This window comes from Orcinus orca, chromosome 8, assembly GCF_937001465.1.
Source record: "Orcinus orca chromosome 8, mOrcOrc1.1, whole genome shotgun sequence".
NCBI classification, from domain to species: domain Eukaryota; kingdom Metazoa; phylum Chordata; class Mammalia; order Artiodactyla; family Delphinidae; genus Orcinus; species Orcinus orca.
Genome location: NC_064566.1, coordinates 6,182,148 through 6,209,339, shown reverse-complemented (window position 1 = coordinate 6,209,339; position 27,192 = coordinate 6,182,148). Strand labels below are relative to the sequence as shown.

The 27,192-nt window shown below is 52.0% G+C and overlaps 2 protein-coding genes and 1 long non-coding RNA gene across 11 annotated transcripts in view; 2 read left to right on the top strand and 1 right to left on the bottom strand.

The window, feature by feature from the left end:
• The first annotated feature begins 408 nt into the window (after positions 1 to 408).
• PELI3 (pellino E3 ubiquitin protein ligase family member 3) lies at positions 409 to 9,332 on the top strand. 5 transcript variants are annotated; one of them, XM_004277964.3, is made up of 8 exons: positions 413 to 575; positions 1,718 to 1,870; positions 2,411 to 2,482; positions 4,584 to 4,713; positions 5,309 to 5,410; positions 6,206 to 6,400; positions 6,718 to 6,906; positions 8,313 to 9,332. In XM_004277964.3, the coding sequence occupies exons 2-8, from the start codon at positions 1,719 to 1,721 to the stop codon at positions 8,880 to 8,882; spliced, it is 1,410 nt and encodes a 469-aa protein (XP_004278012.1). In that variant the 5' UTR covers positions 413 to 575; position 1,718; the 3' UTR covers positions 8,883 to 9,332. The 5 variants fall into 5 exon arrangements, with proteins under 5 accessions (XP_049569814.1, XP_033258199.1, XP_033258197.1 ...); XM_049713857.1 differs by lacking the exon at positions 6,718 to 6,906 and having other exon boundaries at positions 409 to 575; positions 6,206 to 6,442; XM_033402308.2 differs by lacking the exon at positions 6,718 to 6,906 and having other exon boundaries at positions 410 to 575.
• LOC125965239 (uncharacterized) lies at positions 2,913 to 26,682 on the bottom strand. Its single transcript, XR_007478893.1, has 3 exons — positions 26,665 to 26,682; positions 12,513 to 12,706; positions 2,913 to 3,991 (listed from the first exon to the last, which is right to left on the bottom strand). It is a non-coding gene; the product is annotated as an uncharacterized LOC125965239 (long non-coding RNA).
• DPP3 (dipeptidyl peptidase 3) overlaps positions 12,942 to 27,192 on the top strand; it is a 34,289-nt gene continuing 20,038 nt past the window's right edge. Inside the window, exons 1-6 of one of the 5 annotated variants that reach the window (XM_004277967.3) lie at positions 12,942 to 13,064; positions 14,256 to 14,530; positions 23,204 to 23,293; positions 23,903 to 24,040; positions 24,622 to 24,696; positions 25,318 to 25,411. In XM_004277967.3, the coding sequence (XP_004278015.3) occupies positions 13,010 to 13,064; positions 14,256 to 14,530; positions 23,204 to 23,293; positions 23,903 to 24,040; positions 24,622 to 24,696; positions 25,318 to 25,411 (727 nt within the window). In that variant the 5' untranslated portion in view covers positions 12,942 to 13,009. Of the gene's footprint in view, positions 13,070 to 14,251; positions 14,531 to 23,203; positions 24,041 to 24,621; positions 24,697 to 25,317; positions 25,412 to 27,192 lie in introns of those variants that run through there. The other 4 variants (XM_012536119.3, XM_049713845.1, XM_033402292.2 and 1 more) reach the window with 4 other exon arrangements.

Genomic DNA, 27,192 nt, shown 5'->3' with positions numbered 1-27,192 from the left:
TCTGGGAGGCGAGTTCTCGGGCAGGAGGTGGAGAGTCCCTGGCCTAAGGTGGGGAAAGGGGCCTCCAGTCCAGTGGGAAGGTCCTAGACCGCGGTGGGGGAGGGGGCGCCAGGGTCTCAAGGAGAACTCGGGAGTCCCCAGAAATGAGGGCGGGGTCAGGGGAGCCCGAACTGGGGGAGGGGTCTCGTAGACTACCTAAGAGTCCCAGAGCTGGCGAAGTTGGGCGGGGGAGTTCCTAAAATAGAGTGGTGGGCGGGGCTTCCAAGGGCCCGAAGGCGGGGCCATATAAGGGGCGTGGTTTCCTGCGAAAGGGCGGGGCTCCGCCGACTGGGGAAGAGCTTCGCCGCAAGGGGCGGAGTCTTGAGTGGGGCGGGGCTTACACGGGGCGGGGCATAAGGACAGGGGGCGGAGCGTGGCTGTTGGCGCCCGTACCCCTCCCCCGGCTCCGGGTGTCTCCGTGACGAGGCAGCGCGGAGCCGCCGCGGGCCGGGCCCATCCCGCCGCAGCAGCCCCAGGGCCGAGCAGGAGGGAGGCGCGGAGGGAGAGGCGCCAAGCGGAGGCCGGAGCTCGGCCAGGTGAGGCCGCCGGGGCGGAGGGGGCGGGGGCTTCGCCGGGCGGGCCCCAGCGGACGCTGGGGGCGTGTTTGAGTGTCTGGGTGGCAGGGGTACTTGGTCTGAGGGCGGGCGCCTGTGGCTCTCTGCGCGATCGCGCCTGCTGTGGCGGGTCGAGGGTGGACTCTGCGCCCGTCCGGGCACTGCCCGCGGGGCTCGGGTTGTGCTGGACTGTGTGTGTGAGCGCGCGTGTTTGTGTGGAGGGGCCGCCGGGTGTGTATCTGCGTATGTGCTGGGCTGTCATTGTGCCTGCCCCGGGCGCGGGGCGCCGGCCTGCCCCGGCGCAGTCCCTCCTGCGCTGGGATATTTTCCAAACAGGCTTCCTGCGGGGACCGGCTCTGCTGCAGCCCGAGCGGGAGGGGGGAGCGCCGCCCCCACAGGCCTCCAGAGACCCGGGCGGCCCGGGGACTGCAGACTGACACCTGAGGGAGGGAGGGGGGTGCACCGGGGAGGGGTCCAGAGGACTGCCCGCAGGGCGAGGACAAGATGGGGAGACTGGGGCAGATGGATGGGGAGGTAGAGGTGGCCAGACAGGCGGAGATGGGGAGGAGCGTGGGTAGAGAGATGGCGAAAAGGACAGCGGCGGGGACAGAGAGTCACTGAGAAAACAGACAGACAGACGGAGGCCTAGACCGGCAAAGGGGCAGAAAGATTAAGATGGACAGGTAGATTCCAAAAACCTGACAGAAGTGTTACTCAGAGGTCCTGGGGCTGAGAGCCAAACCCAGGAACTGAGTGAAGGATGAGCAGTAAGGGCCCCCAACTCCTGGGGTGACTTTCTTCCAAGCACATCCCAGACTGAGGTCCTGGCCAAAAAGAAGCTTCTGGCCACCCCAAGTTGGTCCATCCCTCTGCCCCTGCCAAATATTCTGACCCTCTGTGCAGCCCCACCCTCTTGGTTCCATCCCATCCATCTCCCTTCCCTGGTATCCCAGCAACCCTGTCAGTTTAGGGGAGGCAGAAGTGAAGTGGTTGCCATAGCAACAGAGTGGGTGAAAGGTCACTCTGTTGTTAGCCTAGGTGGCCTGCAGCAGGCTGGAGCTGGCATTGAGGGGGCTGGGGTGGGAGGCTGCAAAGCTCTTTTTCTCCTCTCCCACTCTGCCCAGAATGGTGTTGGAAGGAAACCCTGAAGTGGGCTCCCCCCGAACCTCAGACCTCCAGCACCCAGAGAACCAGGGCTCTTGTGTCCTCTCTTCTCCCAGTGAAGATGCACAGCCAGGGGAGGAGCCCATCAAGTATGGTGAACTCATCGTTCTGGGGTGAGCCTCCCTGGTTCAGGTGGGGCGGGGCAACAGGCACCCCACAGGACAGCCAGACCAAGGGCCCCGGCTCTCCCCACTTAGGGCCTTCTGCTGTTTGTCCCTTCTCACCTTCCCAGCTGAGAGACAAAGTTGACCAAGCCCACCTCAATTCATAATTATTATTTTATCTTCCCATTTTTCATAAATTACTGAGACAACTCTAACTGCCCACCCACGTTTCTGAGCAGAAGAAAGTAACACCAGCTGCCTTTCATAAAGCACCTAGTGTGTGTAGTCTGAGGTGAAGAACTCTGGTTCTCCAGCAAAACTGCTTGGTTCAAATCCTGCCTTGCAAGTTGCTTAACTTCCCTGTGCCTCTGTTTTCCCATTTCCCAATAGGGATGCTAATAATAATACCTCAGAGGGTTGTTGGAAGGAATGAATGAGGTGATTTCTGTAAAGCACGTAGGACAGTGCCTGGCACACACCAAGTGTTCTGGGAGGCAGGCCTGTGCCGAGCCCTTTCATGGACATTATTTCATTTCAATCTTCACAAAGATGCTGTGAGGAAGGAGGTGAGGAAACCGAGGCTCAGAGAGGGGAAGTGACTGGCCCAAGGGCACACAGCTGGTAAGTGGCAGGGCTGGGATTTGGACCCAGGGCTTTTTACTCTAGGTCTAGTGAACTTTTGCTAAGCTACAGCTGACCCTCATGCTACAGATGAGGAAACTGAGGCCAGGAGAGAGGAAGAGACATGAGTTGGTGGCTGAGTAGAGCTCATCCCTTCCTGGTCTTCACCTGACCAGGATCTCTGCACCACCCACCTAGCTCTTGCCCCAGGCAAAAATTCCTCTCCTTCCTCCCCTGTCTGTACCTCCTTTTGGCCTCTCTCTCTACCCCGAAGAAAGTATATGATAAGCTATGTTATCATTGTGATGATTATTTAGAAATAATAATGGCTACTGTTTGTTGACATGTACATGCCATGTACTTTTTTTTCAGTAATAATAATAATAATAGCTAACACTTACCAAGGGCTTGCTATATATATGCCAAACTCTGTGCCAAGCGTTTTTAAATGCTTTATCTCCTTTAGTTCTCACAATGAACCTGTGAGGTAGGTCCTGATAAATTAACCCCATTTTACAGAGGTCATATGATAAGCGGGAAAGCCAGGATTGAAGCCAGGCCAGTCTGAGCCCCCAGCCTGTGTCCTGAACTGTCCCACCCCCCATATGTGGGAAGAGCTTACAAGGGCAAAAGTGATGCCCCTCTCAGGGGTGCTTGCATTAGAAAAGCAGCTGCTTCGGAATTCCCTGGTGGTCCAGTGGTTAGGACTCCACACTTTCAAAAAAAAAAAAAAAAGCAGCTGCTCGATGTCCCAAAGGAAGAGCTGGCATTGCAGCTGAGGGTGAGGCCACTGATGAGGGAGAGCTCAGACCTAAGGGGACAGGCCCTCTTGACTGCCATTTGTTCTCTGCAGGGCAGTGAAGCCCCACACTGGCTGGACATCAGAGCCACCTGGCGAGCACATTGGAAAATACCCATTGACAGGCCCATCCCAAACCTACAGAATCAGAATCTCCATGTGTGAGGCCGGGGAAGATTCTGATTCAAGTGGTCCTCAGCTGTATTTGCCAGCTATTCATCCTTTTCACTTCCTGCCGCCAAACCTTCCATGGCTCCCCACTGCTTATGGAAAAAAGTCCGGAATCCTCAGCCTGGTGTTCAGGGCCCTCCCACCAAGTTCATTTTCCCCTGCTGCACTTTACCACCCAAATCATCACTCTGTGATCTCACCAAACCCTTCCAGCCTCAAGGCCTTTGCTCAGGGTGAGCCCTCCTACAGAAAGTCTTCTGCAGAAGAGGCTGGAGTCAGACAGACCCGAGTTCACATCTAGACTTTTCTCACTGACTAGCCTGGGACCTCAGGCAAGTCATTTTATCTCCCTGAGCCTCAATTTTCCTCATTCGTAAAATGAGAAGAAAGATACTTGCCTGGCAGGACGTTGCACACGTTCCATTAGGTAATTAATAATGCGAAGCACCAAGAACACGGGAGGCTCCGGTACATGGCAGCGATCAAGGTTATGACTCACTCCATCTTTGCCTTCCACAATCATTCCCTCCGGACGAGAGCTGGAAAGGAAGGTAGAAATTTGATGTGTGTGGCGATATGGAGGTAGTGGCATTGTGGGTCTGTTTTTTTTCTTTCATTCTGGTTTCCAGTAGTACTTGTGATATAATTAATGACAGTTTGCTGAAGGTGAATCCTTTCTAGTTCTTCAAGGCCCAGTATGGGTGTCCCCTCTCTTAGAAACCTGATCCTGGGGCCAGAATTCCCTTCTCCTGTCTCTGGGCCTGGGGCACACTTGGCTTGTGCCTGGGTCATGGCAGGTGGCACCCAGGTTCCTTGAAAAACTTAGGGCACAGAACTGACTGTGGTGTGTCACTATACCATGCCAGCACCTGGCACCCGGCCAGGCATGGTTCAGGAATCCAGAAAACACTGGTTAATTGGATGCAAGGCCTTTTGAGGATATTCTGACCCCCACCCCACTCCCCGAAGGCACCAACTGGATAGAGTAGGGTCTTCTAGTTGTGGGTGGTTCTAGGGCTTGTTTATTAAGGTAGGATCTGCCCAGAAGTTGGCAGTTCCTCCTAGTCTCTCAGGGGCTCACTTTCTCTCTCTCTCCCTGCAACCCTTTCTTCTTATCCCTCACATCCACAGCTACAATGGGTGTCTGGCAAGTGGGGACAAGGGCCGCCGCCGAAGCCGCCTGGCACTGAACCGCCGGCCACACGCCAATGGAGTGAAGCCGGACGTCATGCACCACATCTCCACACCGCTTGTGTCCAAGGCAAGCAGCTTGTCCTAGCAGTCCTGGGTGCTGGTCTTCCCAGTCCTACCTGCCCACAGCCCCGCTGGAGCAGGGGAGCCCACTGTGTCTTCACTCACTGCCCCAGAGAAATGGTGCTGGTGGGAGATCCCTTGCCATGTGTTACAGTCTGCACAGTGTTTCCTTGACCACCAGACCCCATCCGTTGGATGGAAGTGGTCAGCATCATTTTAGAGGCGGCCAAGGCTCAGAGAGGGGATGTGACAGTCACACAGCAATGACAAAGGAAAGGCCTTTGGCTGCAGAGGGTTTGGGTTAGAATTCGGGCTCTGCTGTTTCCAGCTGTTAGACCTTAGGCCAGTTTCTTCTCCTCTTGGAGCTGCAGTTCCCTCAACTGTAAATCGGGAATGATAACCATGCCTCCTTCGGGTGGCTTTAGGGATCAAACAAGGTAACCTGTGTAAAGTGTCAACTGCACAATACACCCTCTGCAAAGGGTGGAGCCGCCCCTTCCCTAGGAGTGGCCACTGGGCCTTGGGCTCCAGCTTCTGGCTTAGAGGCTAACCCTTCTCCTGGCCAAATGCCCGGGAAAGTGACTTCTCCTTTCTGTCACCAGGCACTGAGCAACCGTGGCCAGCACAGCATCTCATACACACTGTCCCGGAGCCACTCGGTCATAGTCGAGTACACACATGACAGTGACACAGACATGTTCCAGGTATGGTCGGGTGCCTCCACAAGCCTTGGCCACTTGACCACCAGGTCTGGACACTCAGCTCTGCAGGTGTTCCAGGGGGTGGCTCGTGGCCACGGGGCAGGTACTTTGTGTCCTCAGTGCAGTGGATCACTCTTCAGATGAGGAAGCAGGACACCCCAGTGAGGGTTGTTGACTTCCCAGTCACACAGGAAGTCAGTGGCTGGATCAAGATTCAGACCCAAGCCTGGACTCCCACCTGCGGGAGGCATACAGTTTATGAGTTCAGAGTGTGTTGTGAGAGTCGCACTGCCTGGCTTCTGCTCCCAGCTCCATCAGTTAGTAGCTGGATGACTTTGGGCAAGAGTCGCTTAACCTCTCTGGGCCTTGGTTTCCTCATCTATAAAGTGGGGCCCATTATAGTCCCACCCCAGGGCATCGTTGGGAAGATTAACTGAGATATTGCACACGAAATGCTTAACATGATATATAGTAAATATTTACCAAAAATTCACTATTTTCTACTAACATTTGAACATTCCCAGACTATGGGTGTCAGTTACCCTTTCACTGTTCTATCCACAAATCAGCTAGTTTTTAATTGAGTGGGGTGCTTCCAGGAACTGGGGGGGAGACAGAGAAGGAGAAACATAGACACCAGTGATTGGATGTGGAGACCCCCAGGGAGCTGGGATGGTGCTGTCTCCTCCTTGTTTGGTGACCCTGCACAGAGCAGCTGCTGGGAACCCTGGGATGGGAAGCCCGCAGGACTGACCTGTGCACACAGCATTCCTGTGCCTGCCCTCCCCTCCCTCACAGATTGGCCGCTCCACGGAGAACATGATCGACTTTGTGGTAACAGACACGTCCCCTGGAGGAGGGGCTGCCGAGGGCCCCTCTGCCCAGAGCACCATCTCCCGCTATGCCTGTCGCATCCTCTGTGACCGCCGGCCGCCCTATACCGCCCGCATCTATGCCGCTGGCTTCGATGCCTCCAGCAACATCTTCCTTGGAGTGAGTGAGCCCCCCGGGCAGGGACCAGCACTACATCTGAGAGTGAGCCAAGGGGTAGGCTGGGGAGGGGCAGCATCCTGGGGTGATGGACCAGCCTGCAGTAATCATAACCATGACCTATGCGGGGATTAGCAACCCCACTTAACAAATGAGCAAAGCGAGGCTCAGAGAGGTCAGGTGATGCCCAAGGTCACGCAGCACCAATTCTAGTCCTCTCCGGGCCACCTCTGAGCTCGAGGGTAGAGGGGCAGCACTCCTGGCTCGCAGCCTGCTGGGGGCCACTCGGGGATGTGATCTGATCCCACGTGTGGTCCCAGGAGCGGGCAGCCAAATGGCGGACCCCTGACGGCCTGATGGACGGCTTAACCACCAACGGGGTCCTGGTGATGCACCCAGCAGGCGGCTTCTCTGAGGACTCGGCCCCGGGTGTCTGGCGGGAGATCTCGGTCTGTGGGAATGTATATACTCTGAGGGACAGCCGCTCGGCACAGCAGCGGGGGAAGCTGGTAGGTGGCCTGTCCACCCTCCTCCCCACCCCCTCATCCTTCCTGGGTCCTCCCAATCTCCCCTTCCCCCTTCCCAAGCCAGGACAGATGATCTCCAGTCCTGCTGCACAAGGGATCCCCAACAGGGTCCATCTGGGGGCACGTGCCACTTGCACCACAGAGGGGAACAGACCAGCATCTCCAAGTGTAGCCCACATACTGCCGGAGGTCCCTGGGGTGATGTGAAGTGGCACCCACACAAACACACCGTGCAGTACCAAGTGGCTTTGAGGATGCCAGCAGCTGAAAAATTCACACCCTCCTATGAGGGTGACACTTGGCCTGTGTGTGAGCAGTTTGTAGCCTGAAATGTTGGCAGTTTGTAACATGTCTGTCACGTTCACACGGGTTTAGCTTTATTCTCTCCCAGCAGGAAAGGGCCTTGGAGTAGTTCTGACACAGGTGACAGTGAACGCTCCATGTGGTACAGACCAGAGAACTAATGCTAGGGGCTGGGAGAGTCCTAGAGAGACATAGGGGCTTTGCCCAACGTCATGTGGCGAAGATCCTCAAATGGGCCACGCAGAGCTTTTCCTAGGTATGAGCACCTCGGGCAAGGAGATGCCAAACCTCGAGGAAAAGCATGGCTTATCTTTCCAGAGCATCAATTCTATTGGGAGATCTGGGGAAACATTACTTTTTAAAATTATGCTTTTGAACGTTTCACTAGGACACACTTATTGAGCACCTACTATGTTCTGGGCACCGTTCCAAGTGTTTACATTGATTCATGAAAACCACTTGCTATACAGGGAAGTAAAATCCATCTTGAGGATAAGGAAATTAAGACACAGAGAGGATAAGTTACTTGACCAGGGACACAGAGTTAGTCAATGCTGAGGCCAGCATTCACACCCCGACGATCTAGTGCCAGAGTCCTTGCTTTTAACCTCAACCCTTAGGACCCCTGCTTTGGGCTAAGTCCCCAGCGTTTTGGACAGAGGAGTTTCTGGCCTCTGCCATTAGGGGAGAGCCTGGGAAAATGTTTTAGAAAACTCCCATTTTGGTCCAGGCCTTCTGATTTGACAGATGAGGTGACCAAGGCCCACGTTCCACTGAGTGTAAGGAATGGTGCCTGCCTGGGTGTTTTTTGTTGTTGCTGTTTTTTCGGACAGTGTCTGCCTGGGACCACTTGCCTCCCCTCCCACGTGGCTTCTCAGTCTTTTCTGCTGCTCTGCCCCCACCCTCCCCCCTCCTCTGCCCCAGTCCAACCCCCTCCTCTGCCCCAGCCAGCCCCACGGGTCCAGAGTGCTCTCTCTAGGGAGGTTCAGTGGGATGGATGGGTGGCTTGACTGGGGTCACGGCGGCCCAGTGGCAGGGGGTTCAGGAGCCTCTTGGGCAATAAGGCTCTTCTGCTGCCCTTGCAGGTGGAAAACGAGTCCAACGTGCTGCAGGACGGCTCCCTCATTGACCTGTGTGGAGCTACGCTGCTGTGGCGCACGCCGGCGGGGCTGCTGCGGGCGCCCACGCTGAAGCAGCTGGAGGCCCAGAGGCAGGAGGCGAATGCAGCACGGCCCCAGTGTCCCGTGGGCCTCAGCACCCTCGCCTTCCCCAGCCCGGCCCGTGGCCGCACGGCACCTGACAAGCAGCAGCCCTGGGTCTACGTCCGCTGTGGCCACGTCCACGGCTACCACGGCTGGGGCTGCCGACGCGAGCGGGGCCCCCAGGAGCGCGAGTGTCCTCTCTGCCGCCTCGTGGGGCCCTACGTGCCCCTGTGGCTCGGCCAGGAGGCCGGCCTCTGCCTGGACCCCGGGCCGCCCAGCCACGCCTTCGCACCTTGTGGCCACGTCTGCTCTGAGAAGACTGCCCGCTACTGGGCTCAGACGCCACTGCCCCATGGCACCCACGCTTTCCACGCTGCTTGTCCCTTTTGCGGGGCCTGGCTCACCGGCGAGCATGGCTGTGTCCGCCTCATTTTCCAGGGGCCGCTGGACTAGGCTCCCTGGGGGCCCCCTGCTGCCGCGCCCACCTGCCCACCCAGGTCCCCCACCTCCTGCAGCCCAGAGGGAGCTCTGCATGTGGGACTCTACCTGCTGGCACATCGCCACACCAGATGGACGGGTTGGATGGATGGTGCCCTTCCCCTCTTAACTCTGGCTCCAAAGGGGGGTCTCTGGGACCCCTACCTTGGTCAGAATGATGGGGCCCTCAGCACCAGCTCTGTCCCGGGCTGATGGAGGGAGGCTCACCCCTACGCCCTGGCCCTTCCTGGGGCATCCCACATCATGCCACCTACACTGTGCCCCTGGGGGAATGAAGGGGCCATGGGCCCCTGACCCCCAGCTTAGGCTGGCTGTGCCCTGAGCCTGCCGACCCAGTTCCAGATAATCACCCTGCTGCTGCCCTGGGTTCCTCTATAAACCTTGCTGCTCAGCTGCCCTCACAAATCCCTCGTGTCCTGCATGTGTGCAACGCCTCCAGCCCCTAAGGGAGTGCCGGGTGGGCAGCAGGCTGGGACCGACATCTGCGGATACCTACTGTGGGCAGGACTCCTTGCCAAGTGGGATCTGGGGACACAGAGACAGAGACAGTCAGACCTGGTTCCCTGCCTGGTAGAGTTCACAGCCTAGTGGATGACAGACCAATTACTGAAGGACAGCATGGCTTCCTGTGTGCTGGGATCAGAGAATCACCAGGAGCTGTGAAGCTGGTCTCACCGGAGGGTAGAAAAGTGAGGAGTGAGAGAGGCTTCACTGAGGAGGCGCATAAGGGCTCCGCCTCGTTGGACTGCTGGGAATCCCCACAGGAAGGATCCACAGGAAGTGGTGGGGGGGTACTTAAGGCAGAAGGGAGGCCGAGCACAGGCTCAGGTATAAGTATGCAGGGAACTGAGTGAGAGGTTCAGAGTGGCTGGAGCATGGGCTTCAGGGGGCAGAAAGGTGGCTGGAACGAGATGCTGGCGCCATGCTGACAGGGAAGATGCTGGGTGAAAGTTCCGATTCTCATTTCTGGACAGTCAGGAGTTGAGCAGGGGCGGGGGGGCGGGGAGAGGACTCGTGGTTCCAGAGTGTTGGCTGTGACACAAGGGCTACCATCACCGAATGCCCACTGTGTGCCCTGCACTGTGCTAATGGTAATAATAACTGTGTTCATTGAGCACTCACCAGGCACCAGGCTCTGCTTCTCAGAGGTTTTATTATTTAATCCTCCCAGTAACCCAGGGAGGGAGGTGTTACCATTTCTGTTTACAGGGAGATTAAAACACATGCTCCAAGTCACACAGCTGGAAAGTGGCCAAGTCAGATTCGAATCCGCAGCTGACTGCCTAGCCTCAGAGCCTGCCCTCTCCCCATCACACTGGGCTGCTTTCCTTGGACAGGGATGGAGGGGTCTGGAGGGCAACCCAGGTAAGGGGAACAGCATGGGCAAAGGTGTGGCAGGGAAAATGCTTGATGACCAATGAGGTGGGTGTGGAGGAGGCAGAAAAGAGGAATGAAGGCTGGGAATGTTGGGCTGGGGTCTGGTGGGCCTTGGTTGCCATAGAGGCCAAGTCTGAACTGGATCCCTATTCATCTTGGCTAAGTGTCGCCTCTTCCTGAGAGCCAAGGCAAGCTCGGGGTGCTGCTGGGATTGCCCCAGAGCTTTCCTGGGGCAAGCAAGTTGGAAAGACAGGTAGATGGAGGTTCTGGAAATATAAAAATCTGAAGAAGAGGCTCTGAGTACCAGCCTGACCTGGGCATCATCCCCAGTGGAAGACAGAGCCTTAGGGAGTACAGATTCCAAGGGGAGGGACCTGCCCTAATCCACACGGTGGGCTGGAGCCACAGAGACCAGACCGGGGACTGTTGAGAGGAGAGAGGGCACTTGCTGGTGGTGAGAGGAGGTGATCAGGCTCTTGCTACTAGAGCATCACACTGTCACAGAGGGGGAGCCCAGATGGGGATGCTGGGGTGGACTTGGGAGCATTGCAACTACACACACACACACACACAGCCAGAGCAGTAAGAATCCAACTCTTTCCAGTTCCTCTCTTCTCACTCTTTTGAGAACCAAACGGGGGAACACTCCCATGCCATTTCTATCAGGGAACCTCAGACTCTCTAGGAGGAGAGGCAAGCAAAAGGCACACGTGCCACACGAGGGAGAACTCAGAGGTGTTGGTGGAGGGGGTCAGACAGCCCTGGTCTTGGTTCAGCTCTACCCCTTTCCAACTCTTGGAGCCTCAGTCTCCTTAGCTGTTAAATGGAATAACAGTCCCTATGTTGCCAGGTGGTTGTGAATGTATGGAGGACACCTGTAACATAGTATGTACTTAATATTACTTCCTCACCTTCTCCTTCATTCCCATGGGCAAGAGCCAAGGTTGGGGATGGTCATGACTCCAGGGATTAGGCTGCTGCATGTGACACTGTGTGTGTGTGTGTGTGTGTTGGGACAGGTGGAGGGGACAATGTGGTGGAAGGCTAGACCCCAGTTCAGGGACACCTGAGGACTTCCTGGGTGGCCTTAGGGAAGTCAATGAATCCATCAGCCTCCATTTCCCCATATGTGCAACAGGTAAAATGATATCCTATCTCAGGGTTTCTGCAAGAATTAAATGGGATCCTCCATGTCAAGCTGCTAGCACAGACCCTCAGGAAGTGCTCGTATTAGCTGTGAAGATAAAAATGCAGCTTGGTTGGGGGTTTCCCAGGAGTACTGGGATCTTTCCTTGGCCTGAGCTGCCCACTGGTGTCCATGGAAGGCACTTCCTTCTTTATCTGTGTACATTTCAACCTCTCCCGAGTCAAGGAAGACTTTACACGCATGTTAAAGACAATGAAAATCGAGGCACAGGGAAGAAAAGTGATTTTCTAAGGACACAGACCAATTTATTGAGCTCCTCCCTACAATGAAAATCACCATCAGAGTCAACAGTTCGCACCACTGTGCCAAGCAGGGCCTTGGGCACTTTTTGTGAATGAGAAACTGGTGCCACTGGTGGGCAGCTGCTGCTCTGGGCTGAGACACAGGTGTGGCCAAGGCTGGCAAGAAGGGTATCCCCTCTCTTCCACCCCTCTCTGCACAACACTAGGGGGCAGCACTACCCTGTCAACACTTCACTCAAGCCTACAACATCCCTCCGAGTAAAGACGATTTTTAGCCTGGTTCTCTGGCTGAGGAAGCCAAGACTCAGAGAGGTAAAGTGTCCCACTCAAGGACACACAGCCAGTAGGCAGGGGAGGCCTGACTGGACCGTAGATGGCCTGGCTCTGCCCCACCTCTGACTTGGGACCCTCACCATGTTCCCCACTTCGCCCAGGCTGGGCGCTTGGCCCTTCCACATGCCATTCCCCGCCCAGGCCATCCTCCTGTGAGTCTCTCCAGACATCCAAGGCTCGGCTCTGCCCTGGGCAGCCTTTTGGGGTCACAGGCGGCTTTCTCATCCGTCAGGCACCCGGCAAGCACCGGGGAACTGCCAGGCCCCTCGCCCCTTTGTGCTGAGGAAACTGAGGCTCGAAGATACTCCGCTGCAGCCCCCATCAGGCCCACGGTAAGTCGGTAGCGGTGCAGGGAAGTACTTGGGGGCGTTTCTCCGCGCCCCCCACACGGTAGGACCATGTCAGCCCTGGCAGGAGCCCGCTCACCTGTAGCCTCGATTCCCTGCGCGAAGGGTTTTGCAGTCTCTGAAGAGTCTCCGCCCCCTGGCCCTCGACTCCACCGAGGAAGGACCACATCACTCCCACGGTGCAGGTTCCCCCATACAAAACTGAGCTCGGGGGACTGGGAAAAACCCCAAAGGAGAGCGGAGGTCAGGACTGTGGGGGGGGAATCCCTGGTGCTCTGTCCGCGACAGCTACGCCGCCCCGCCTGGACTCGGGGTCCCTCGCCAGCCCCGTCTGCCGGAACTAGGCCGCCACCGGCCAGGCCACTGAGGTTCCTGACCCCCGCGCGGGCGCCACCTGCCGACAAAAGGCCAAGGCCACAGGGGCCGTTCTGCTTACGACGCCGTGGTGCCTGGGGCGGGGAGCCGGCATGCCGGCGAAGCTCGCCTCGGTGCGCCTATTGGCTGAAGGCGATGCCCGTCCGGACCCCGAGGCCCGGCAATTGGCTGGTGGGGGCGGAGTTCGCGGAGCCCCAATGAATGGGGGGGGAGCCGGAAGCAGGAAGTGAGTTTGCGATCGGAGCAGCTGCTGCAGGTGAGGTGAGGCGCAGCGCCCGGGTTTCGGGGTCACAATGTGTCATCCTCGGGGGACAGGGCGAGTCTGGGCCGAGCGCAAGATCATTCTCTTTCTGCCCACCCATCCCGTACCCCTGCCAAATTCATCGCGGCCCCGAGGCCAAGGAATGCTCCAGGCAGCAAAGGGTTAACACTCCTTTTAGAGCCCAGGGGATTGTGCTATTGGGGAGCAGCATCGGGAGGGGCGGGGGAGGTTGGAAACTCATTCCTAGTAAGAGAGGGCTTTGTGGAGTATACTCTGGGGTGGGAGACACCCGGATCCCAACCGGGCAGTGAGACCTTCGGTAAGTTGCTTGGCCTCAATCTCCCTAACTGTAAAATGAGTTTTCTCCCAACTCTGAATTTCTGTAGCTAGGGTAGCTCCCCTGGCCCAGTACAGGGAGAGGACAGGAGGACGGAGGACCGAAGAAAAGGCAGAGGGATGAGGGTGGGACAGATCCTGGGATCAGTGAGAGAGGAAGAGTTCAGGGAAAATCATTTACTGCTGTAGGTACATTCCATTCGATTGGGGTGACCTTGTGACCTCGTGACCTCATCTAATTTGCATACCCACGTGGTGAGGCTGGGGTTACTATCAATCTCATCTTACAGAGGCTGTAATGGAGGGGCAGAAAAGTAAAACAATTGACTTGATATTAGGAGTCTGGGGCTGAGCCAGGATTGGAACCTGGGTCTTCCAACTGGGACTTTGTCCTTATGAGCACAGTGGTGGGCAGAATTGAAGAACCTGCAGGATGATTCTGAAGGAGGAGGCTAGGAGGTCAGAGAAGGAGGAGGGGAGGAATGAGGCCTGGGGCTGGGAGTCCAGAGGTGCAGATCTCTGCTTCTGACCTCTCCCTTGTGTTATTAGGCAAAGCTCTAGCCTCTCTGGACATGTTTCCCCAACTGTAATACTAGGTAGTTGGATTCAGTCTTTAAGTTTGAGAGGCCATGGGCCAAACATTGCCTACCAGAATATTTTGTAATCTCCTTGGGTGAGTCACCTAACCATCGCTGAGCCTCAGTTAGCATATCTGGTGCATGGGTACAGTGGTATTCCCTTCCTCATGGACTTTGGAGAGGATTAAATCAGACTGTGAGAGTGCAGAGTCAGGTGTGCAGTTGGCGTGCGATAAATGATGGCTGTGATCATGGTGATGGTTCTCAGCAGGACCCATGGCGGACACCCAGTACATCCTCCCCAATGACATCGGCGTGTCTAGCCTGGACTGCCGCGAGGCCTTCCGCCTGCTGTTACCCACAGAGCGCCTCTATGCCCACCACCTGTCACGGGCTGCCTGGTATGGAGGCCTGGCCGTGCTGCTGCAGACCTCCCCTGAGGCCCCCTACATCTATGCCTTGCTCAGCCGCCTCTTCCGTGCGCAGGACCCCGACCAGCTGCGCCAGCATGCCCTGGCTGAGGGCCTTACCGAAGAGGAATATCAGGTCAGTTCTCTCAGGCCAGCCTGCATTTCCTGAGTGGCTTCTGGGTGTGAGGGGCCAGGAAGCAGGGGTACAAAGGACTTTCTGTCTCTTTGCATTAGACGAAAGGTTTCAAACACAGGGACATCCCCTCCTGGAGCTTCAGTCTTCTCGTCTTCAAGATATGCGTGAGGATAGTCTGTACCTCTTAGGGTTGTAGCAACCTGATGCCAAGATAAGTGGTGGCTGCTGTGATTATAACAAGGGCTGTGGAGTAAAGGAAACAGCTGTGGAGATTCGGAGGCGGTAGAGGAATGAGTCCAGTGTAGGAATCAGGAGGTCTGTGTTCTGACCATATCTTCCTCTACCGTGTTGTGTGTCCCTGGGCAGAATGTTCTGCCTGTCCCCTTGTTTTTGTCTGTCTGTGGGTCTGTTGGCCAAGGAATACATTAATGCATTCTTAATGCATTACAGAAATGCAGAAAGACACAAAACAAAACAAAAAGATCATTTGTTCTCAGTGTCCTCCCCAGAGGTAACCACTGAAGATGGTAGGATATATAACCTTTTCAGTCCTCTGCCTGTATTGCATACCTGTACATGTACATATGCACGTGTATTAGTTCCTTATTTTCTCTTTTACATATGAGATCACATTCTATGTATTCTTATGAGTTCTGCTTTTTTCACTGAACACCATGTCTTGGAGAACTTACATGGGGTACGTATAAATCCACCTCATTCTTTTTTATTGGCTGTGAAGCATTCCACAGCAATGTACACTATAATCAATTTAATCTTTTCTTTATTGATGGACATTTAGGTTTTTCTCTACTCTTCTTACAAACAATACCACGATGAGCATACTTATGCACATGTGTGAGTAGGATCTATTTGTAGAAGTAGAATTGCTGGGTCAAAGGCTCTGTACATTGGCAATTGATTGGTGCTGTTAAATCATCATCTGAAAAAGCTTCACCAAGAATGTATGAGGATATGGTCTGTCTTTCTATATGTAAAATAAAGGGATTGGATTGCTTATCTCTGCGCTGAGGCCCAGGCTGTTTCTTCTACGTTTTTTTGAACTGTGAGTAATCACATCCCGTCTCTAGGCCTTGATTTACTCATTAAAAGAGCTAATAGCTGGGGAAGTACTTATTAATGGAAAAGTGCTACCCAAGTATTCATTATTTTCAGTGGGATTCTTTTGTTTGTAAGTAACAGAAACCCACCTCAAATTGGCTTAAATGAAGAAAAAAAAAAAAACCTTGACTCCCAGTCTGGTCTGGCATGTAAGGAAGCTGAAGAAATTGAAAAATCAACAACTCTTCTTAGATCCTTAAGAGAAGTGAGGTCACAGGGCAAACTGCTGCCCCCAAAATTGGAGAGACAGACAGGCAGGTACAGAGAATCACAACTTACCAGAGCAAAAATTCATGAGCAGAAACCTCCACAGAACCAGTGCTGGGGTAGGAAAACCTGAACTGTAACTGATGAATTGCTGGAGGCTCAATGTGGACAATTCTAAGAGTTAAAAACTCCAAGGGGACCCAGTCATAAGGGGGGCCCACAGTTTGGGGGATTTTACATCCAGGAGCTTGACCTGGTTCTCATAATGAATTTCAGAGAAAAAGTCCCTCATGCTCCTCACAGGAGGAGAGGAAAAGGAACCATTTTTGAAATATGCTAGAACATTCTGTTCTTCCTAACACAGTCTGCCCTCAGGAAAAACTGTTTAACCAGAACCAAACCTGCTAGGGTTTTATCAGAGCCTAACTGATCTGGAAGAAGGGAAATACCCAGCTCCATAGCTCTGACCATCTGTCCCACCTAAGAGGAGTGGTGGGAACATGGGACTGAGAAGCACATGTGAAGTTCATAGTCCAGCAGCAAAGGCACACTAAAGGACTGAGACCTAATCATGGGATTCTAGAATGCTTCCCCTGCCCCAACACCTTACCATCACCTTAATAAAGGCCTATTTATGACAGTTCCTTTTACCTAGCACATCATGTCTGGCTATCAAGAAAAAAATTCCAAAACATTCTTAAAGGCAAAAAACACAGCTTGAAGAGACAGAGCAAGTATCAGAACCAGACTCAGATATGGCAGGGATGTTGGACTTATCAGACCAGGAATTAAAACAACTATGACTAATATTCTAAGGGTGCTAATGGATAAAGTAAACAGCATGCAAGAACAGATGGGCAGTTTGGGATTAACATATATACACTACTATATATAAAATAGGTAAACAACAAGGACCTATTGTATAGCACAGGGAACTATACTCAGTATCTTGTAATAACCTATAATAGAAAAGAATCTGAATAAGAATACATATATAGGGCTTCCCTGGTGGCGCAGTGGTTGAGAGTCCACCTGCTGATGCAGGGGACACGGTTCGTGCCCCGGTCTGGGAAGATCCCACATGCCGTGGAGCGGCTGGGCCCGTGAGCCATGGCCGCTGAGCCTGCACGTCCGGAGCCTGTGCTGCGCAATGGGAGAGGCCACAGCAGTGAGAGGCCCACGTACCGCAAAAAACCCCCCCAAAAAATCCATATATAGATATATACATATATATATCTGAATCATTTTGCTGTATACTTGAAACTAACACAATATTGTAAATTAACTATACTTCAATTAAAAAAAAAGAACAGATGGGCAATGTAGGCAGAGAGATGGAAATTCCAACAAAGATCCAAAAAGTGCTAGAGATCAAAAAAACACTAATAGAAGTGAAGGACACATTTGGTGGGCTTATTAGTAGACTTGACATAGCAGAGGAAAGAATCTCTGAGCTTGAGGGTATCTCAATAAAAACCTCCGAAACTGAAAAGCAAAGAAAAAAGACTGAAGAAAACAGAATAAGATATCTAAGAACTGGGACAACTATAAGCAGTGTAACATATATATAGTGGTAAAACCAGAAGAAGAAAGAAAGAAACAGAAGAAATATCTGAAATAATAATGACTGAGTATTTCCCCAAATTGATGTCAGATACCAAACCACAGATCCAGGAAGTTCAGAGAACACCAAGTAGGATAGTAAGTGCAAAACAAAAAAGAAAAACAAACAAAACCTACATGTAGGCATATCATGTTTAAACTACAGAAAATCAAAGAGAAAGAAAAAGTCCTGAAAGAACCCAGAAGGAAAAATTATCTACAGAGGAACAAAGAGAAGAATTACATCTGACCTTTCAGAAATCACGCAAGCAAGAAGAGTGGGCTGAAATATTTACAGTGTTGAGATAAAAAGCCACCAACCTAGAATTCTGTACCCTGTGAAATTATCCTTCAAAAGTAAAGTGGAAATAAAGACTTTCTCAGACAAACAAAAGTTGAGGGAATGTGTTGCCAATAGATCTGCTTTGCAGGAAATGATAAAAGTTCTTTAGAGAGAAGGAAAATGATATAGGTCAGAAACTCAGATGTACAGTAAAAAAAGGAAAGGCACTGGAGAAGGAATAAGTGAAGGTAAAATAAAACCTTTTATTTTTCTTATTCTTAATTGATCTCAGAGATAACAGTTTGTCCAAAATAATAATAGCAGCAACATATCCAACTATGTGTGCTTATGTGTACATGTATGTATATGCTTATGTAGAAGTGAAATGAATGACAGAAGTGATATGAGGGAAAGGAGGCAAGAATTAGGATCCTTTTGTTATTATAAGGTACTCAAACTGCCCATGAAGTGGACTTGAATTAGTTGTAAATGTATATTGCAAACTCAACCACTGAAAAAACTAGAAAAAGAAGTACAACTGATATGCTAAGAAAGGAGAGAAAATGGAATCATATAAAACGCTCAGTTAAAACCACAGAAGGCAGAAAAAGAATGGAAGACAGGTGCCAGCATGGTTGGGTTCTGGTGAAAGCCCTCTTCTGGGTTGCAGACTGCTGACTTCTCACTGTGATTTCACATGATGGATCATTTGAGCTGGCTCTCTGGGATCTCTTTTGTAGGGGCACTAATCTCAATGAGGAGGGCTATTCCCTCATGATCTAATCTCCTCCCAAAGGCCCCATCTCCTAATACCATGGCCTTGGAGGTTAGGTTTCAACATACTGATTTTGGAGGGACACAAACATTCAGATCATAGCAATCAATAAACCTCTAGCCAGGTTAACTAAGAAAAGAAGTGAGAGGTCGCAAACTGCTGATATCAGAAATGAAAGAAGGGACATCACTACAGATCCATGGGCATTCAAATGATAATCAAGGAATACTATGAAAAATTTTATGCCCACAAATTTGATAACCTATATGAAATGGACCAATTCCTTGAAAGACATAATCTGCCAAAACTCACACAAGAAGAAATAGATAATCTACATAGGCCTATATCTATTAGAGAAATAGAATCAATAATTAATAAACAACCTTCTAAAACAGAAAACATCAAGCCAATATAGGTTCACTACTAAACATTTAAGTTAGTAGTACTAACTTAATTGGTACTAAACATACCAATTCTCTACAATCTCTTTCAGAAGAGAAAAGCAGAGGGAATAATTTCTAACTCATTCTGTGAGGCCAGTATTACCCTAAAACCAAAATCAGACAAAAATTACAATGAAAGAAAAGAAAACTACAGACCAATATGTCTCATGAGCATAGATGCAAAAATCCTCAATAAAATGTTAGTAAATTGAATCCAACAACATATAAAAAGAATCATGTACCATGACCAAGTAGGATTTATCCTGCCAATCTGGTTCAACATTCAGAAATCAATAAATGTAAATCATCACATCAATAGGCTAGAGAAGAAAAATCACACGATCATATCAATAGATGCAGAAGGAGCATTTGGCAAAATCCAACACCCATTCATGATAAAAACTGTCAGAAAACCAGAAATCTTACAGCTAACATCATATTTAGTGGTGAAAAACTTTCCCACTAACATCAGGAATAAGGCAAGGATGTCCCCTCTCACCACTACTTTTTAACATTGTACTGGAAGTCCTAGCTAATGCAATAAGACAAGAAAAAGAAATAACAGGTACACAGATTGTGAAGGAAGACATAATACTGTCTTTGTTCACAGATGACATGATTGTCTATGTAGAAAATCTGAAAGAATCAACCCAAAACTCTTAGAACTCATAAGTGATTATAGCAAGTTTGTAGGATGCAAAGTTAATACACAAAAGCCAATTGCTTACCTATATTCCAGCAATGAACAAGTAGAATTTGAAATTTAAAACAGAATTCCATTTACAATAGCACTCAAAAATGTTGAAATACTTAGTCGTAAATCCAACAAAATGTGTGCAAGACTTATATGAGGAAAACTACAAAACTCTGATGAAAAATATCAAAGAAGAACTAAATAAATGGAGAGAAATTCCATGTTTGTGCATAGAAAGATTCAATATTGTCAAGATGTCACTCCTTCCCAACTTGATCTATAAATTCAATGCAATCCCAGTCAAAATCCCAGCAAGTTGTTTTGTGGATACCGGCAAACTGATTCTAAAGTTAATATGGCGAGGCAAAAGACTCAGAATAGCCAACACAATAATGAAGCAGAAGAACAAAGTTGGAGGACTGATAGTACTCTAGTTCAAGACTTACTATAAAGTTACAGTAATCAAGACAGTGTTCTGGGGCTTCCCTGGTGGCGCAGTGGTTAAGAATCCGCCTGCTGATGCAGGGGACACAGGTTCAAGCCCTGGTCCCGGAAGATCCCACATGCCGTGGAGCAACTAAGCCCATGCACCACAACTTCTGAGCCTGTACTCTAGAGCCTGTGGGCCACAACTACTGAGCCCACGTGCCACAACTCCTGAAGCCCACATGCCTAGAGCCTGTGCTCCGCAACAAGAGAAGCCACTGCGGTGAGAAGCCCATGCACCACAATGAAAAGTAGCCCCCGCTCGCCGCAACTAGAGGAAGCCTGCGTGCAGCAATAAAGGCCCAATGCAGCCAAAAATAAAAATTAATTAATTAATTAATTTTAAAAAAAGACAGTGTTCTGTTGGCAAAATAATAGACTAATAGATCAGTGCAGTAGAATAGAGAGCCCAGAAATAGACCCCCATAAATAATAGTCCACAAATCTTTGACAAAGAGCAAAGGCAATACAATGAAATAAAAATAGTCTTTTTAGTAGATGGTGCTAGAACAACTGGGCATCCATATGTTAAAAAAAAAAAAAAAAGAATCTAGACACAGACCTTACATCCTTCACAAAAATTAACTCAAAATGAATCACAGCCTTAAATTTAAACACAAAACTATAAAACTCCCAGAAGATAACATAGGAGAAAATCTAGATGACCTTGGGTATGCAGGTGACTTTTTAGATACAACACCAAGTATGATCCATGAAAGAAATAATTGATAAGCTGAACTTATTAAAATTAAAGTTTTCTGCTCTGTGTAAGACACTGTCAAGAGAATGAAAAGATAGGTCACAGACTGGGAGAAAATATTTGCAAATATATGTCTAATAAAGGACTGTTATCCAAGATGTACAAAGAACTCTTAAAACTCAACAGTAAGGGCTTCCCTGGTGGCGCAGTGGTTGAGAGTCCGCCTGCCGATGCAGGGGATGCGGGTTCGTGCCCCGGTCTGGGAGGATCCCACGTGCCGCGGAGCGGCTGGGCCCGTGAGCCATGGCAGTGGGAGGCCCACGTACCGCAAAAAAACCCCACAAAACTCAACAGTAAGAAAATGAGCAACGCGATTTAAAAATGGACAAAGACCTTAACAGATATTTCACCAAAGAAGATATGCAGATGGAAAATAATCACATGGAAAGATGCTCCACATTGTATGTCATTAGGGAATTGCAAACTTAAAAAACAAGATGCCATTATATACTTATTAGATCAGCCAAAATCTAAAACACTGACAACACCAAATATTGGCAAGGATGTGCAAAAATAGGAACTTTTGTTCATTGCTGGTGGGAATGCAAAATGGTACAACCACTTTGGAAGAGAGTTTGGCACTTCCTTATAAAATTAAACGTACTCTTGCCATACGATTCAGCAGTCATGCTCCTTGGTATTTACCAAAGTGAAAACTTGAAGTGAAACTTATGTCCACAAAAAAACCTGCACACGATTTTTTTTTTTTTTTCCGGTACGCGGGCCTCTCCCGTTGCGGAGCACAGGCTCCGGACGTGCAGGCTCAGCGGTCATGGCTCACAGGCCCAGCCGCTCCGCGACATGTAGGATCTTCCCGAACTGGGACACGAACCCGTGTCCCCTGCATCGGCAGGCGGACTCTCAACCACTGCGCCACCAGGGAAGCCCCTGCACACGATTTTTATAGCGGCTGTATTCATAACTGCCAAAACTTGGAAGTAACTGAGATGTTCTTCAGCAGCTGACTCAATAAACAAACTGTGGTACATCAGACAATGGAACATTATCTAGTGCTAAAAAGAAATGAGCTATCAAGCCATGAAAAGACATGGAGAAAGTTAAATGCCTATTACTGGGTGAAAGAAACCAATCTGAAAAGGGTACATACTGTATGGTTCCAACTATATGATATTTTGGAAAAGGCAAAACTATGGAGATAGTAAAAAGATCAGTAGTTGCCAGGCGTTGGGAGGGAGGACGGGCTCAGAGGATTTTTAGGACACTGAAACTACTCTGTATAATACAGAGTAATGTATCATACATAATGGTAGATATATGTCATTATACATCTGTCTAAACACATAGAATGTACAATGCCAAGAGTGAACCCTAATGTAAAATATGACCTTTGGGTGATGAGGTGTCAATGTAGGTTCATCAGTTGTAAGAAATGCACCAGTCTAGTGCGGGCTATTAAAATGGGGGAGGCTGTGCCTGTGTGGGGATAGGGGACTTTGGAGTAATCTCTGTGCCTGCCGCTCAGTTTTGCTGGAAACCTAAACCTACTCTATAGAATAAAGTCTATTTAAAAAAAGAGAGAATTACTGGCTCACATAATTGAAAAGTCCAGGGCTAGGGAGGCTTCAGGCACGACCAGATTCAGGGGCTTGGTGATACCATGGTGATGCAGTCTTCATCTCTCAGCTTTGCTTTCTTCCGTCACCCCAGTAGGGGAGCTCCAGGGGACTCAGGCCTGATGAGTCTTGGTATAAACCGGAGGCTCGTTGCCACTGGGAAATGTCCTGGTTGGGCTCTTATTGGCCACCTTGGGCCTGTGTCCAGCCCTGGAGTTGGGGAAGGGAGATTTCGCCCTATCCCAAAAGGAAAATGTGAGGCCTTATTGCCAGAGGAAGGGAGCCTAGATTTGGGGCCGGCAAAAACCACAGAGTAGTTGACCAAGGCCCCTCCAGCCCTAACGTTTGATGCTTCCGGTGCTGGCTGCCTGCCAGGTGAGGGCTGTGGACAGCCCTTCCTGCAGAAGGAGGTGGTGTTTGCACTGGGCCTCGGGGGTCACATGAGAGGGCGGCAGGTGGCTGGGAGGGTGCTGGTGTAAAGGGAACAAGGTGCATGAGGGCTTGGATGTATTTGGTAGCTGTTGAGAAGACCAGTTTGGCTGGACGATGAGTGTGTGAAGACTGGGCTGTGAAAGCATGTTGTGGCCAGACTGGGGCCTCCCAGGATGTGGGTCCTGCCCCGCCAGTCTCCCAGCCTCACCCATACTGCTTCCTCTGGGGTGTTAATATCCCAGGAGGGAACCTCCGTGGGGTAGGGAGGCTGTGCTTCCTCTGACCCCCTTTCCCCCAGGCGTTCCTGGTCTACACTGCAGGTGTCTACTCCAACATGGGCAACTACAAGTCCTTTGGTGACACCAAGTTTGTTCCCAACCTGCCCAAGGTGAGCTGAAGACGGCTGGGAAAGGTGGGCAGTTTGGGGCCAGTGGGATGGGGGGGCGGGGCATGCAGCAGATGGAGCCCCAGTGGGAGTCGGGCCCTGAGAGGAGCTTTGACCTTGTCACTACCACACTGCACGGCCTTGGGTGCTGCAGCCACCTCCTGACCCTGCTGACCTGAGGGACGAATGAGCAGAGGCTGTGAAAGGGCTCTGTGCGCTGTTAGGTGCTGCAGAGGTGGAGCCTGCCTGTCACCACTGAGGACAGCGGAGGAGCCTGGGCATGAGGAGTCCCTCTCTGGGACCACGGGGCTCAGGCCCATCTGGGGCAGAGGCAGCTCTTACACCAGGGCTCTCAGCCCCTACTGAGTGCACGAATTGCCTGGCGAGCTTGTTGAAATGCAGCTTCTGACCCAGCAGGCCTGAGCAGGTGGGGCGTGAGGGTCTGCATTTCTCGGGCAAAGTCAATGCTGCCGGTCTGTCAACTGCACTCTGGGCCAGAAGGTCTTAGACTGTGGGAGAAGAGCTTGGGGGTCGATGGGGGCGGGGAGGGGGGCGCTCCAGGAGGCAGGTTCGGGTGGTGTGGCCAGGCCACAGGCCTCCCTTCCCCTGCAGGAGAAGCTGGAACGTGTGATCCTGGGTAGTAAGGCCGCGGAGCAGCACCCGGAGGAAGTCAGGGGCCTCTGGCAGACCTGCGGGGAGCTCATGTTCTCTCTGGAATCGAGGCTTCGACACCTCGGGCTGGGGAAGGAGGTGAGGCCCCCCCAGCCACACTGGGGAGTGGAGGGCATTCTTGGGGGCCGCCTGGTATGGAGGGAGGGGCACCTGATGGGGAGGCAGCGGGCTGTCCGTCACGCCTGAGGCCAAGCTGCCCTCCACTGCAGGCCTCAGCGCCATCATTTGTAAGCAGGTTGGATGGAACGCTTTCTGAATGCCCTCCCAGTTCTGACATCCTGGGATGCCATGTGCAGGAGGAAGGAAGGAGAGAAGCTGAGAGCTGGAGGGAGCTGAGGAGGGGGCATGGGAAAGGAGGGGGCCAAAGCTTCCCACCTCTGGAGGCTGCTTGGGAGCTGCGTGGGGTGAGGGATGCAGCAAACCGTAGGGGCGGGCCCGCGAGAGGCTGGCACAGAGCTTCAGGAAGGCTGGACTTGGGCCTCTGTTTGTTGTTTGTGTTGTAATTTTTTCCCCCTGGAAAGAGTTGGAGAGGGACAGTGGAGGCTGCTGAGAGGAAGTGGAGGAAGCCAGAGGCTGGAGAGGGTGGCTGGGAAGGAATTCACCAGCTTCCCCAACCCAACTCAGCAACTCCTATTTCCCATCTGCCCCTTCCCTGACAGGGAATCACCACCTATTTCTCTGGGAACTGTACCATGGAAGATGCCAAACTAGCCCAAGACTTTCTGGACTCACAGGTTTGGGGGTTGGGGAACTTGGGGTGGTGGTTTGTTGGGGTCCCCTTGGCACTGGCGCCCACTCCTGTGTCTCAGCTTGGGCCCAGAGACATGGGCATCTTGGGTCCTTGAGGTGGAGAAGACTTGGGAATCCTCGTCTAAGGGTCAGCCTGGCGTGAATGAAGATGTCCCCGTGTGTGCCCTGATGGAGCTGCCCCTGCCCCACCCTGGGCTGAAGGGCCCTGTGACAGCCTCAGGGCAGGAGGACACAGGACATCAGAGCTGCTTGGATTGGGCTGTGGCATCCATGTGTCACTGTCACCTCCCAGCTCAGCCACACAGCGACATTTCCTTATCTGTGGAATGGGACCTGCCTCCTGTACCCCGGGTTAGCTGAGGTCACGAAGTGTCTTGCACAGCGCTTAGTAAAAGTTAGCGCTCAGTGTACTGAGCAGAGCGGGAGTCTGCCCTGGCCTGCCCCTGCTCTCTCCCCTCGCAGACAACTCAGGCACGTCCACCGGAGGCCCCGGACTGCTTTACCAGTGTATCTTCTCTCCCTGGTGTGACCCACTTTCCCTCCCCCCACCCCACAGCCCGCTCTGGACTTACTCTCTCCCAAACCCCTGCCCTGGTCTTTTCCAGAACCTCAGTGCCTACAACACACGGCTCTTCAAGGAGGTCGGCCAGGATGGAAAGCCCTGCTACGAGGTGCGGTTGGCTTCTGTGCTGAGCACAGGTGAGCTCACGCCCCTTCTCCTCCTTCCTGTGTTCCTGGACCAGCATGGAGGGGGCCAGAACCCAGGACAGGGTTAGCCGACTACGGTAGCTGCAGGCAGTAACCACAGTTGTAATAGTTACGGCACACGTTGATCGAAGGCTTGCTAGGTGCAAGCCCTAGTGCTCAGCAAATGGTATTCCTGTGAGGTGAGCGTCCCCAGCCCCGGTGCTGCTGGTGGTGATGTAAAGCTAAGAGGAGGCTCAAGGGCAGGGGAAGGGCCTTTGTTCCACCTGGCGAACATCACTTCTGCAAGCCTCTGACAGGGGCCACGTGTTGGCCATGGTCCCCATCCTCCAGGCAGTGGCGCAGAAGATACCAATCCATGTAAACAATGGAAGTAGAGGCTGGACCATATGTCCCATGACAGCCTAGAGGAGAAATCCAAACTGCACATCAGTGAAGGCTTAATGGAAAAGGTGACCACCTGGGCTTCCCTGGTGGCGCAGAGAGTCCGCCTGTCGATGCGGGGGATGCGGGTTCGTGCCCCGGTCCGGGAGGGTCCCACATGCCGAGGAGCGGCTGGGCCCGTGAGCCATGGCTGCTGAGCCTGCGCGTCTGGAGCCTGTGCTCCACAACAGGAGAGGTCACGGCAGTGAGAGGCCCGCGTACAGCAAAAAAAAAAAAAAAAAAAGGTGACCACGTGTGTCTTGGAGGTTGGGGACAATACAGAAAGGTGGGGGTGGTGAACTTACTAAAATCCACTTCCTAAATATCTCCCCAAGTACCTTCAAGGCAAAGCCCAGATGCACTTCTAAGGGCTCCATCATTTGGAATTTCTTGGTTATAAGTGAGGAAACCTATTTCAAATTTGCCTACAGCAAAGGGGACTTCGTAGGCTTGAGTAATTAAGAAGCCCAGAATATAGTAGCTTCAGGCACAGCTGGATCCAGCTGCTCAGACAGTATTCTCAGAAATTTCTCTCTCTGTCTCTTGGCTCAGCTCTCTTTGACTTCACCCACAGCAGGCTGCTCCCATCTACATGTCCAGTGGTAGGTGTTAGCTGTTGGCTGGGGCCTCGGCTGGGGCTGTCAACCAAAACACACAGCCTGGCCCACCAGCTGGGCCATTGCAGCAAAGAGAGCCCTCTTCTCCCCGAAGTAGTGTCTTAACGTCTGGGAGTGGCTCAGGTTTCTCTGTTTCGGGTCCTTGTGGTTAAGGGACCCTGGTCCCAAGCCTACCTCACAGCCAGGTGGACTCACAGCCAGGTGGACCCACCACCTGGACTCGGGGTGGTTGTGAGGGGGTGGTTCTCAAAAGAAAACTGGCGTCTGTTACCAGGTGAGGGGGATACAGATGCAGCATTAAGAGAAGCATCCAGGCCCCTGTGAGGACCTTTGTAACCCCGTCCTCCCTTCCACACCCACCTCCCACCTCCCAGCCCCAGCATCCCACTTAGACTTTGGGCTGCAGCCACGCTCAGCAGCTTCCAATTCCCTGAAAACCCCATGTTCTCACCTACCCCCTCCAGGCCTTTGCACGGTCTGTTCCCCATTGCCGCTTGGAATGTCCTCCCTCCCCTCTAGGTGTTCCACTGATGAACCCTAATCGTCCTGTAGGCCAGGCTTGGACCTCACCTTCCCTGGACCTGTCCCTGTCTTCCCACAGCCTCTTTGCTCATCAGCACGCCCAGTAATTTCCCAGTTATTTTTCTGTTGACTTCAAGCTCCTTGAGAGGAGGAACTCTGTGTTTCATTCACCGGTGCCTTCCCAGCAGCTCTCCCTTCGTTGATCCTCAGATA

Excerpts from the sequence above, each read along its gene's own strand:
- PELI3 (XM_004277964.3), top strand. The coding sequence starts at position 1,719 with ATGGTGTTGGAAGGAAACCCTGAAGTGGGCTCCCCCCGAACCTCAGAC. Across the intron at positions 1,871-2,410 it reads GGTGAACTCATCGTTCTGGG|ATGCTGTGAGGAAGGAGGTG; the intron begins GTGAGCCTCCCT and ends ATCTTCACAAAG. Across the intron at positions 2,483-4,583 it reads GGCCCAAGGGCACACAGCTG|CTACAATGGGTGTCTGGCAA; the intron begins GTAAGTGGCAGG and ends TCACATCCACAG.